The 13,847-nt window shown below is 44.4% G+C and overlaps 1 protein-coding gene across 1 annotated transcript; it reads right to left on the bottom strand.

The window, feature by feature from the left end:
- Positions 1–2,397: 2,397 nt before the first annotated feature.
- On the bottom strand, positions 2,398–12,894 carry LOC310779585 (cilia- and flagella-associated protein 58-like; the record flags this gene model as incomplete). The annotated part of the gene is made up of 16 exons (XM_083640106.1): positions 2,398–2,529; positions 3,201–3,320; positions 3,676–3,780; positions 4,094–4,205; positions 5,279–5,502; positions 6,129–6,269; positions 7,073–7,219; positions 7,356–7,517; positions 7,743–7,934; positions 8,472–8,521; positions 9,785–9,878; positions 10,533–10,652; positions 11,322–11,511; positions 12,368–12,642; positions 12,762–12,778; positions 12,891–12,894. 16 exons carry the CDS (start codon positions 12,892–12,894, stop codon positions 2,398–2,400), a joined length of 2,085 nt encoding a protein of 694 aa, XP_083496232.1.
- Between the last annotated feature and the right edge of the window lie 953 nt (positions 12,895–13,847).

The following is a 13,847-nucleotide window of genomic DNA, read 5'->3' as shown; positions in this document are numbered from 1 at the left end:
TGAGAACCACTGTACTACGCTCCCAGTTAGACTTGTATTTGCTTATTTTTAATGAGTGGACACTGATTCCTGTTCGCTAAAGCTGGGCCCATTGTTCTGATTGCCAGTGACGATGACCAGAATACCAGGCACATCGGACGACAACAGTTTGTCTGATAAATGACAAGAAAATATATTTTTTTAAAGTCTAACAGAGGTTAAATGAACATCCTTTTGCCTCCTTGATGTCTCTCCATTGCTTGTCATTGGTATCAGTCCCTGGAGAACAAGTAGGGACCTGCTTGAAAACTTGCTTGAAAAGTAACCCTGGTTTCCTTCCATCCATTGAGAAACTACAGATTTAATTAACGCAACAATGATTTTCAGCCAGGCTTTTATCTCATCATGTTTCAACAGACAAAGCAGTCACTACCATATTGAGGGGGGGGGGACCCCCGACCCCCTCCCATTTTGTAAGACATTCAATTTCATCATTAGCTGTTCTTGTTGTGACAGAGTGACTTCTAATCTTAGCCATGCTGCAGCTTGTGAATGTGGAGTCAGGATTAGTGCGCCCTCTTGTGATCAAAGTCAGTGACGCCACCCTCAGGAAGAAGAAATGTCTTTCAGTCCACCCACCTAAAACTGATAACCATCTCAACTTTACACCAACTCTTCTCCTTCCACAGAAACATGTCTCATCGTTTTCCAGGTACTTCCATATTATCCCATTTATTCTGAGTGTTTCCCTGCTGCTCTTCATTGGAAATACATATAGAAAAAATATAGAAAGATAAAATCACACAAAAATCTAATTATCTATATATAATATTATTTTACTACTGTTACCGGGGTAACCAATTGGAATGATGCTTAGCTCTATTTTTATTTTTTATATCCACCTCATTTTTGAATGCCCGGCTGTAAAATAATTATGGGTGTAAGGTCCGGTCTAGAACATGACTGATTGTTGCAGCGGCGCATTTCCTCAAAACTCCGACGCTGGAAAAAAAGTTGCTTGTCACAACACTCGTTTGACGACTTATTTGAGGGAATGTAATAATGTTATCAATCGCATCCCCTATTTCTGTTGCTCTTTGAACAACTCAGGATATTTATCGGCGAGATTTTTGGCCAAGCTGGATGTGATTTGCTCCGTTTGCGGTTCGCCTGCAGCTTTGAAACATCGTTTGCAGACGGGGGCTATGTTGTGTCCATGTCAACAACGTAACGGGGGGAGGGGGCTGGTACACACAACATGTGTAGCAATATGTATGGTATCTATGTGCACATTTGTTTATGTAAATTCTTTAACTATCATCTAATTTCTGTAGTTACTATGTTAATCTATCATCCAGATTTTTGAAGTTGTAGCCTGTTTGGACTGGGTGTACATTTTATGACATTTTTCTTTTTGGCTCATATAAATGGTGTTCATATAATGTTGATTACCAAGTTTACATGGGAACCCTCTGAGCTCCTTATAAAATCACAATTTAGCATTGACATTGTGGCATATAACATAATGCTAGGTACCTATGGGAAAAGGAAAAAGAAAATCATAACAACATACTCTCAAGGACGTGGAGGCGTTGAATACAGAGAAGTCTCGTGCTGTCTCCCCCTGTAGGACTGAGGAAAAGGAAACGAGCCTGAGCAGTTTTCCCATGGCAACAGGTCACTTCTCTTATACCCAAGTAAGACACCCCCCCCAAACACGTCTCTCTCTCCCTCTCTCTCTTTCACACACACACACACACACACACACACACACATCTCTCTCTCTCTCACACACACACACGCACGCATGCACATGCACGCGCGCGCACACACACACACACACACACACACACACACACACACACACACACACACACACACACACACACACACACACACACACACACACACACACACACACACACACACACACACACACACACACACACACACACACACACACACCTCCCTTAATATCCCTGACCTAAAAAAGGTGTTCAATGTAAATCAATGTGAAATCAATATGTAAACAGCAAACTCCCTCTTGCCTGGCACACAGTGAAGTGGGGCTGTGGAGGTAAGTCGATTCAATGGACCCCAGGAAGACTAGCTGTTGCCCCGGCATCAGCTAATGGGGATCCATTCAATAAACAATAAACAATTCATGTATTTTGATCAAAGTGGAGATTCTAAAAGTCCAGTCAAGTTGAAGATGGAAAGGTCGGCTATTTCTCTAGCTGCCTCTGTCTTTTTTTTAAGTGTTATTTACCACATGGCAAGCGCTCTTGCTGCAAAAACATGTGGACACAATAAGACACACAGATACTGTAGATGTCTACTGCCCAAAATGGTGTCTTCAACACATAAAATATAGAGGTTATATGCAAACACCCCACACACAAACACACGTTTACCTGGTTAATTTGACCTGTTCTCTTCTTTCTGATGAAGATAATTCTCCATGTTCTCTAGTTCGCTGTCCAGTCCTTCGTTGTCATTCTTGCACTCGTTGGTGTTTGACTGGAGCATTTTCAGCTCTGCTGTTAATGTCTGCAGAGTTGGTGAGAAAGTGTAGATTGTATCTAATTGCTTCTTTTTTTTTTACAATTATGTTCTTTACTGTCAAACTCAAAGTTAGAAGACTGAATCTGAGTCAAACACTGTACTATTATCATTCTCAGATCGGCTACAAGGCTCAACTAGAATTAACCGCCTTGCGGTTCGATGCCTGGACCAACAAGTCAAGTTGCAGTTTACATGCATATCTGTCCAGACCCATAACATAAAATATATGTAGTGAAGAAGACTTTGAAGGAATGAAATTTATTAAGTGTATTGTTTGGTGAAATTGAAGTTTTCTCAGCTACAATGGTACAAGCAAAACATTATGTCATCGCAGTGAAGTTGACCATTGAACTTTTGGATATGAAATGTCATCACTTCATAATTTGATTAGACATTTGTCTGACATTTTGTCATAATTAGCACATGCATTCTTGAGTTATTGCCAAAAACGTGATATTGAGATATTTTTATACAGACTATGGGTAAGAACATTGACCTTGGGTGGCACCAAACTAACCGAGATGCCTGAAAATGTGAGTCTGGGTCCTCTTACTGTGTAGCATTAAGGACTGGGCAACCACAAATAAAGAGATAGAGGGATGCTTTAGCTGGCAAGAAGAAAGATGAAGGGATGAGATGCAAGTGTGACTGAGGACCTTCATCGTGTTGTTCCTCTCTCTGATCATCCACTGGCACTGCTCGAGCTGCTCAGCTGTCTCCACACCTGGCTGCCGCACCAGAGTGTGCTTCAACTCCACATACAGCTTCTCATTGTCCTTGGTGAGGGAGCGAGGGAGGGAGAGAGAGAGAGAATGACAAGAATGAGAAGACAAGAATTTGAAAGTATACAACAACAAAAAACCACCCCTCCCTCTCTGCTCCCTCCTGTAACTCCTCTCTCCAAATGAAGCTCAGGTGGGTGCATGTACAGCCATAAAGCTAGGGTAGCCAATTGATCTAAGAAGCATTTTGATTATATCCGATTACAAGACCTGGTAGAGACCAAAGACCGTTTTTTTTTCTCTCAGAGCATTTGATATCAATAGCTGTTGGGATGTCACAAAAAATTACCAAAATAGCCTAGCCCAGCTTTAATTTTGTAATTTTTAAAAGTCCACGTTGATTGGTTACCTGTAGTAAGAGCTCGTTATCCATTACTTGTTGGGACTTAGCGATCAGGTGTTTCTGTAAGGACTGAGTCTTCAGGATGAGCTCATACTTGCTGGGGTCCCTGGCCTGCAGGAAGAGTCATTTACAGAATGTTAATGGCCGTCACAGCGAGACGTGACTGTTTCTTCTCTACATACACCCTGTTTACTCTGCTCAGTGGCTGTGAAGGGTCCTTTTGGAGAGATTGCTTCTTTGAACATCTTGTCCATATCACTTACACATATTTTCAACCAAGAATTACATTTGAGTCCTTTTAGCCAACACTGTATAATCACAATCAGGCAAACGTCCAGTGTCTTGCTGACACTTGACCAACACTAGTAGGCCACCCTCACCACCTTACTAAAGCAAACCCACACCCCACACACAAGACCGTCACCTGCAGCGTTCTCCAGTGGTGAATTTTCATGGGTTTCTCCAGCTGTTCCTCCAGGGCGCGGTGCCTCGTCCTCTCTCTGACCAGCTCCCTCTGCACGTGGAAGAGCTCCTGCCTGCAACACGGCCAACACAACCACCATTCACATCACACTATCCTCCTCCTCACCCTGTTGTTTTTAACCTGGCATCATAATGAGGTTTCTCACAGATTAACAGCACACAAAAACTCTTTGTAAAGACAGGATGAGTGGACATCAAAACAAAGCACAGGGTAGCAGGGTAGTCACGAAAATGAAAATTAATCCATAAAAATAAAAATAAAAATAAACGATACTTATCGATACATACCTGTTGCAAATGAGTATTGTATCCATTTCAAAGTTTTAGTATGGATAGATACTTATTGATACTATCGATACTTTTGACAACCTGAGTGAATAATGTAATGGACAATGGTACAAAGTCATCCACAGGAGGCCAGGGCCATCAACATAACATTATGCACATATAATTATGCATATGTAAATTCTGTACGCTTCTCCTGACACCACAATAGTGATGTGGGGGGGTTGGGAGCCATGTACCAATATTGTGTGTCTCCCTAGCTTTCTGTAGTCCACCCCAATTGTACTTTGCTAATTCCCCTTGCTGTCCTAGTCATTGGTCTACCCCCTCTGCTGATCTGGGGAGAGCCGTAGACTAGCACATGCTTCCTCCGATACATGTGCAGTCACCCGCCACTTCTTTTGTCCTGACAGCGAGGAGTTTCACCGGCAGGACGTAGCGCGTGTAAGGATCACGCTATTCCCCCCAGTCCCCCTCCCCGCAAACAGGTGCCCTGACGGACCAGAAGAGGCACTAGTGCAGCGACCAGGACACATGCCCTTAATCCCGCTTCCCACCCACATGCACGGCCAATTGTGCGTGTATGGATGCCCAACCGAGTTGGAGGTAACACGGGGGCTCATGCCTGCGACCCTCGTGTTGGGTTATTACGGTAAGTTCCTTGTGAAACCAGCCTTTTGGGAGAAGAGGGGAGAAGACATTAAGACCCAAGTGCCCATACAGCCTACTTTCCATCTCCCTCCATTTCTCACTCCCTCTTTCTGTGAATCCTACCCTTCTTCTGCTCAACACTAAAACCACTGCATTGTGTCTGTAGCCTCTCGTTGTCCTTGTGGTTTACCTCAGGTGTTCTGCATTAAGTACAGTCTTGTCCACGTTGCCCTTCTCGCACCGGAGCCTCTTGATCTCCAGCTTGAGCAGGCGGATATCGTCTACCCGCTGGTTGTACTGGACGTCCCCCTTGGTCAGGATGGATTGCTGGATGGTGATCTTCTCGTACAGCAGTGCCCGCTCGTCGTTGCGGCGCAGCAGCTGTTTGCCCAGGTTGTCCCGCTCTCTCGTCACCTTGGCCGTAGTGAAAGTGCAACAACAAATTCACACACAAGAGGGTGGAGAATTCACACCCCTAAACTTAATGTATTTACTATGTACTGTAGGGATAGGACGATATGTTATTCCCATGATATGGTTCAACATGCGATATGATGTAATAAGTAAAAGCTCAATAACAACAAAGTTTGACTGTGTAGAATTATGTTAATAGAGAGCCAAAGTGAACCTCAGTTCCTGCTTCAGCACTGTACCAGAGATTTTCATCCGCCATTTATTTTCCCATAGACATTTCGTAAAATGCTTATAAAAATAGTTTTACTTGGTCAAACCAAACGGTTCAGCTATATTTAGAATCATGAGAGACCATAGAACATTTCACTTGGACCAAAAAAAACACCAACAACATCGGAAAAATATTTTCTTTAAATCTACAATTCTTTTACGTTTTGGTCCAAGTGAAATGTTAGCCTGATCCTCCCACGCACTACATCTTGCTGGTGAAAGTCCTCGCTCTCAGGTGAAAAGAACGGCTGCCGACAGCACATGTATCGGAGGAAGCATGTGCTAGTCTACGGCCCATTGTCCTTTTCCTCTCTTGGTCTCTGTTTCTTCACCTCTCTCTCTCTCTGTTCCTTTACCTGGTCAAGTTGTTTCTTCTGTCGGATCTGCTCAGCATCGGCGTCGGCTATGATCTTGTGCAGTTTTTGCTCTTCTGCCTTCTGGCTGTCAATGCGCTGCTTTGTTTCCTCCACCTGCTGCTTCATTGACTGCAGCTCTCCCTGTAGCAGGACACAGAGAGGGGTATAGGGCTCAACAGTCACGTGACATTTCTTGCCCCGGAAGTGAGTTTCCCATTCATTTTCTCCATAGACATAAAAAAAATCCTTATATAACGGGTTTTAAGGCTAGAAGCAAGCCACCCTGTGACCTACTGAATCGTGAGTGACCATAAAACATTTCACTTGGAGCAAAAACAAAAAATAGAGACGTGGGGGAAAAAAATCTAAAATTTGTTTTTTCAATGTTATTATTTATTTTTGCTCCAACTGAAATGTTTTATGGTCCCTCACGATTCAGTAGGTAACGGGGTGGTTTGCTTCCAGCCTTAAAACTCGTTATATACGTTTTTTTTTTTTTTTATGTCTATTGAGAAAATGAATGGGGAGCTCACTTCCGGGGCAGAAGATATCACGTGACTGTTGAGCTCTATACACACAGATATACACACACACTGATTAGTGTGGTAAATATGGTTCCTAAGAACCCAGTACAATAGTGAATTACCAACTATGATCACTATCTACACTAAACTGACAGTACATTTCAAATATAGAGCTACCCCATCCACTTATATACCGTAGTTGCTGTCAATTATATTAACTAATCACGACAGCGCTACTTGAGCATGTACTGTAAAACAAAGTTCTGCATGTTCATTCACAGGGAAATAATTAGCGTCTGGACTTGGCACAAATCACATTAACTTAAAAGAGAGAGAGAAAAAACTCATCATGTAATAATTTTGTTCACTGATTTTCCTCAAAAGGAAAATCTTATATCTCACTATGCTAGGTTGCAGTACCTTCAGATCCTTGTTGTCCTTCACCACACGCTTGTTCTCCTGCTGATCCTTATCCAGGGCCAACTCCTTCCCACTGATCTCGTCCCTCAGCTGCACGACACGGCCGTTCATCATCTTCAGCTTCCTATTTGTCTCCGTGATCTCATCCTGTGGCAGACAGACAGACAGACGGTACAGCAGGACTGACTGACTGACTGACTGACTGAGAGACTCACTGACTGACTGAGAGACTGACCGACACGCTGAACAATCAGTTCTGGACAGCAGCACACATCGTCCCTACCTGAGCCTCGATTAGGTTTTTGCTGTAGAGGTTCCTTTCAGACGTGACAGTCTCCAGCAGGTTCTCTTGTAGTTTGTACTTGTGCTCCAACTGAGTGACCTTCTTCTTGCCCTCAAAGAGCTCCCTCTCTTTTACTTCGATGTCATCCAGGTGTTGCTTCACCTGTGGAAGAGAGGGAGGTCTTATTCCACACAGACAGGAGGACTCCATATGATACAGGCCAAGGCTAATGGGCAGGATTGTTTGATTTCCATAAACACAAACGTTTGATGTCAGTAAGTCCTGACTCAGTAGACCCCATGCATGTGACACATTATTTGTCAGTATCATTTGAGATGGGTCTGCCCTGAACTTAGCTGGGAGGCTGTGACAGTGCGCGTGACCTGCCTTCTGCGTGAGGCTGCTGGTCTCGTTGATGTAGCGGTCGCGGTGTTTTTCCAGCTGTTGGATGATCTTGCGCTGCTTCTGGGCCTCCTGGTGGTAGTTTCGGATCTCCTGGTTCAGGTTCTTCTTGTGCTGCTCTTGGAGCTTCACAAGGTTCCGCTGCTCCTCTGTCGCTTGTGCAGCTTTGATCGTGTTCTGATGATGGGGAAACACATGCACAGTCACACAGGCACACTGAGGCGCACACAAAAATACAAGCACATACAGTATAGGCTACACCAGAGGTTCTCAATTTTTTTTCAGCCAAGGACCCCTTACAAGATAGAAAATATACCGGGGACCCCCTCATTCTGATTTTTTATTTTGGGCTAAGCTTAATTGTTTCCATGGTAACGTGCTTGACCCCCATTTGAGAACCACTGGGCTACACTACATGGCCAAAAGTATGTCCACACCTGCTCGTCAAATATCTCATTCCAGAATCATGTGCAGTAATATGGAGTCAGTCGCCACATTCAGCAAGTTCTCCTGTCCAGCCCATTCTACTGCCAGTGTCCTGTCTACGGACATTGAATGGCTGTGTGCTTGCTTGTCAGCAATGGGCGTGGCTTGTCAGCAATGGGTGTGGCTGTAATAGCAGACAACTGGAAGTGACAATAACTTACACCGTTACCTCTGTCTCCAATAATGGGCAGTCCAGAACATACCTTATTCAAAATGACTCTCTCTTACCGGCTCGCTTTTCCTGTATGATTTGGCTTGGTTTTGGGAAGCCTCAAGTTCTGCACAGGGAGGGAGAAAGGGGGAAAATGTGTATTAATTGTCAAACCCAATTTGTTTCGGATATATTTTTCATTTCTGAAGAAAGAAGGGGGGAAAAAAGGGAGAATTATCAGGTGAGATGCACAATCAATAGTCAGGAGAGAAAGAAAACAATTGGTAAAAAACTAAAATGGACAGAGAGAATGTAAGACACATACACATAGAGACACAGAGATCAAATGTTAGGAAGCAAAGGAAAGACCAGCGCAGAGCATACAGTGTCAGAAAGCACTTATTGATGTGACAGAGGTTTTCAGCTCATCTGTCCCAGACCTGTCCAGACATGGAGAGTGAAAAAGGTGACAGATAGCCTACCGGGGCAGACACAAGACCACTCCGAAATCATTCACTTCAGTGCCCTATTTTTGGATCAAAAAGGTGACTGTCACCTAAAGGTGACCAGTTTGCAGGTATGTCTGACCCATCAAGAATACTCAGGTAAGGACGGGCGCTAATTGCAGAGGTGAGTCATTACTCAGACCTAGCCTCTCTCTTTGACACTAGGACACGAATTAAAAATGTTTGAACTGAAGTATCTTAACTAGTGTTTTTTATTTTAAAAGCATCATCATAAAAGGGAGCAAGTGGGCTCTGTTTGTCTGTTTCAATGTTTGTCCCACTGATGATGTCACAATGTCTGCAATTGTGTGCTGCGCATGCCAGGCGAGGCCACACAGCAGCCGAGCGGCGGGCGAGGCCCAAGTTGAGCAATTGTGTGCTGAGTGACGTCACTCGAGCACTCCATGACGTGATCGGTGATGGTCACTCGAGCAATTGTGATGTCATCAGTGATGCGAAGTTGGGCAATTGTGCGCTGCGCCTGCCAATAGGGCAGGCGAGGCCACGCAGCAGCCGAGTGGCATATGCAAGAGCTGCAGGGTGGGCGCAGTGGGCGAGCCTAGGAATCGAGCGCGCGAGATTTCTAGTACAAGGAAATTGGTGTATGATAAATGTTGCCCTCTTTTCACCAAGCAGATGTTATGCATCCATTTTGACACTTTCACTTTTTACTCCAACTACTCTTCGGCTAAAGAATCGTCTGATTAATCATGAAAACACAGTACTCATCTAGACAGTGACAGTTGTGACAGGGAGGGACGGCCTGGGACAGAGAAGCAGAGACGGTTCATGTTCATATATGTTAATGCGTGCGTGCGTGTGTGTGTGTGTCCGTGCGTGTGTGTGTGCGTGCGTGTGTATGTGCGTGTGTGTGTGTGATGTGCCTTGAATCTGTTGGAGCTTCTTCTGGGCGGCCTCTCTCATCTTTGTTAACTTGGCAATCTCCTGCTGCATCTGACTCACTTCCTCTTCTTTCATCTGAGGACAGACAAAAAGGCATGGAGGTGCAGTTGTGTTAGCAGCATTAGGGCTATCGTGCAGAGTTCTTTACCTCTCTGATGACGGGACAGGTAGGAAACCTCTCCATTCTCAAAAGGATCACACTGGTACTGGTTGGGGCAAATATACATTAATTATATATATTTTTAAATCTGGTGGTTGAATACATTTTACTACTATGAATTTATTTGAAAGACCTTTGCTATATGGATGGATTTTTTTTTTTTTTTACAATAGTAGCAGTATTTTGTCTCAGCCAGGTCACAACATTGGCATGAGATTCTGCACCAGAGCTATAAGTGAACGGCTACCTATTGTAAGCTTTATTTGGTGGACAACATAATATAGTTCAACAGATGTGCACACATTCTAATTATACACAAGCATTCATGCACAAATACACTCCGCTGCTCGGGTGTGTGTGTAGCTGGTGGCCCAATAGTCCCATTTCACAGCAACCGTTTTTAGGTGGTAAGGCAGGAGGCAAAGCAGGTGTGACCAACACACCTGATTCCATGGTGTTCCAGGGCCCAGGGCCCTAGTTAATGTTATTGTTTACACCTGCTTTAGTTCCTGCTTTACCACCTCAAAATGGTTGCTGTGTGAGATGGGCCAACATGCAGCTACTGTTACCTTCAGGTCATTTTCCTTCTGCTGGCTTTCCAAGGAGAGCTGTTCATTGGCCGATGAGAGCTGGTGGAACTCGGTGTTGCTCACTTGTGTCTGCTCCTTGGTGACTTGGTCGTTCAAGGTCTGTCAGAGGAGGGTTTTGGGGTGGGTCACAAGTCAAATGACATCTTCTCAATATCTATATGAACATCTAAAGTCCCCACGGCAGAGCGTGTACTCTCACTGTGATATAGCACTGTGGGACAGTGTGTAAACGAGGGAGGAGTAGCCTACATTTAATTAGGTTTGTTTCAGATCATTTAGAGTCTATTTTACAGCTTAGTCTTACTGCTTATTGTGTGCGTGTCTCTGTTTTATACTGTTTCTATTTGTCTAACCTTACGACATTCTCTCCTGCAGTGATCTAATTTGCTCACTGGGATGAAGTGTTTCCTCTTTCTATCCATCTCTCTGTTGATCTATCCTTTACAAAGTGGTCAAAACATGTCAAACCCACTTATTAGGCCATACCAGAGCATAGGCCTACACACCAGACATGCCACACCATATTGTAGCCTCTCATGTTCTGACAATATACCATGAAGAAGGCCTTTTGGCTGAAACGTCCGCTGCTGCGGTCTGTCCCAGATGACATATTAAACCCTTTGGCTCTTTGGTGCGGTCAGAACAACCTTGAGCTGAACAAGCTTAAAACTGTAGAGATGATGGTGTGGACTTCAGAAAGAGCCTCCCAGCACTGCTCCCCCCCCCCTCACCATATCCAACAGCACCGTGTCTACGGTGGAATCCTACAAGTTCCTCCCTCAAGACCTCAAGAGGGAGGCCAACATAGGCACCATCATCAAGAAGGCACAGCAGAGGTTGTACTTCCAGCTCAGGAAGTAGAAACTGCCCCAGGAGCTCCACTTCTACACCGCCATCATCCTCTGCAACTCCCATCTCCGTCTGGTTTGGCTCAGCCACCAAACACGTCAGGCACAGACTGCAACGGACAGTCAGGACTGCAGAGAAAGTCATCTGTGCCAAACTGCCCTCCATGCAGGAACTATAGATATCCAAAAACGGGCAGGAAAGATGATCATAGACCCATCTCACCCCGGACATGATCTGTTCCAACTCCTCCCCTCTGGTAGGCGCTACAGAGCACTGTACGCCAAAACTACCAGACATAAAAGCAGCTTCTACCCACAGGCCATCACTCGATCTGATTAACACTTAAAATCCTTCACGTGAACACTTTTGCAAACACTGGAATCACTTCACTCTGATCACTTTGAACACCTTGCGAACTTGAACACCCAATGTGCAGTAACCTGTAGCACCTACCCCCATGTATATAACCCCCCCCCCCCCCCCCCCCCCCCTCTCCGATGTACATACGCACACCACACACACACACAAAAGGTATATGTTTACTGTGAAATAACTGCACACCACACACACGCTCACACACACAATTTGAAATATGTTTCACGGAGTAATTTGTGCAATATTGGACTCAAAGCCTCGTTCACATTGAACGGTAAATAACTGCAATACCTGATACCTGATTCTTTATACATGTATACAGCTTATTTATACGTAGCTAGTTTATTATGCATATTTACATTAATATATACTGAACATACTGTCCTTTCATACACATATTCAAAATAGACACTTTTTCTGCTGTTTATCCTTTGTTTGTTATTCTTGTCTGTTTTAGACTGACCTTCCATTTTTCTTTTGTGTGTGAGGACATTGAGAGTTAAGCGAACCTAAGTTTTCTCATTAGATTGAGTGTGCTCACTATTGGTGAGTCTGAACCACACCAGCGCATAGGCCTACACCAGACATGCCACACCATGTTCTGACAATATACCTTCTTCAGAGATGTACTTGTCTGGTCCTCCTGGGCCAGCTTCAGGGCAGCAGCAGTGTTGGGGTTGTTGGACACCATCTCTGCATTCAGTCTCTTCTCACTGTCCTGGGCCTTCCTCAGCGCATGAATGAGTTTCTCGTACTCCACACGGAACGTGTCAGTGCTCTTGTCCCCAACCAGCTCACTGAGGACCACCTGCAACTCTTTCTCCAAGGACTCAAACTCATCTCCCTCCTCTTGTCCTCCTGGATCCTATAATAATGGAGTCACAACAAACCAGTACCACACCAAAATAAATTGTAGGCTACACAAACTGGCACAACTTTAATGTTCTTCTTTTGAGCCAAATAAAAGTATGCTCGTTATCTCACTTGGTACACTTTGAAGACTTGTGTTAACAACATGCAACACAAATCTGAACAGATAGTCTTTGGCCTTTCTCTAAGGTGTGGTTATTTCATACTGTCTGAGATGAGTACAAAGCATCACAAACCTATTACCCATGCTCTTAAGTTATGTAGATATTTGTTTTGGCAAAGTTTTATGCTCCGTTTTGTCTTGGACCTATTTATTATCATGTGTGTTCTTGTGCAGATGTGATAGTTTTGTAAATAATTACAGGGGTGATATTTGAGTATCCATTCCCCCCACAGATGATGCTATTTTGATGCAGCCTCCTCCAGCCCTTGAAGCTGCTTCCCCTCCTGACTGGTCCAGATCAGATGAGTTCCTTCTCTTCCTCTTTAATGTGTGGGGGCTCTGGGTCTTCCTGATGCTGCTCTCCCTGCTGACTGGTCCAGATGAGTTCCTCCTCTTCCTCTTTGATGTGTGGGGGCTCTGGGTCCTCCTGAAGCTGGTCTTCATTCTGACTGATCCAGAGTTCCACCTGACCTGTTCATCTTTAATGTGTGGGTGGGTGCTCTGTGCTCTCCTGGTCCAGAATGGGGCTCCACTCCTGCAGCTTAGGGGAAACAACTTCTTTAATGACCAACAGCTGCTGGAAGTCTGGAGGTATGGCTACTCTGTGTAACCGCACTGCAGGATTTAAATCAGTGTCCAACAGTGTTGCTCGATCTTTTTGGAACAAGAAGATTCTAGCCTGATATCAGAATGAATTGTTAACTCGTTACACACCATTTCCTTATTCAGAAGCAGTCAAGATCAGTGGAGTGCGTACTCTGCAATCTTCTTCAAACAGCCCAAATATCTCTTCAACAGCCGCAGTTAGTCGGTAGTTCACCAACGCTGTCAGGTTTTGGACATTAGACATTTCCGGGGAAAGCGCACCTCCAACGTTAGCTCCATTAGCTTCACAGCTAACTAAACCATTCATCTGAGAGAAGCGCTTCTTCCTCCTCTCAGGGCTAAACGGAGCCTCGTCTCCAGTTTATATATTCGTGATAATATCCATACATACAATTACAGTTGTAAACTATACAACGTGATCTCAGATTATG

Source organism: Poromitra crassiceps (genome assembly GCF_964638095.1).
Source record: "Poromitra crassiceps genome assembly, chromosome: 7".
Classification (NCBI taxonomy): domain Eukaryota; kingdom Metazoa; phylum Chordata; class Actinopteri; order Beryciformes; family Melamphaidae; genus Poromitra; species Poromitra crassiceps.
Note: the sequence above shows the minus strand (reverse complement) of the source record. Positions and strands in the feature narration are given on the sequence as shown.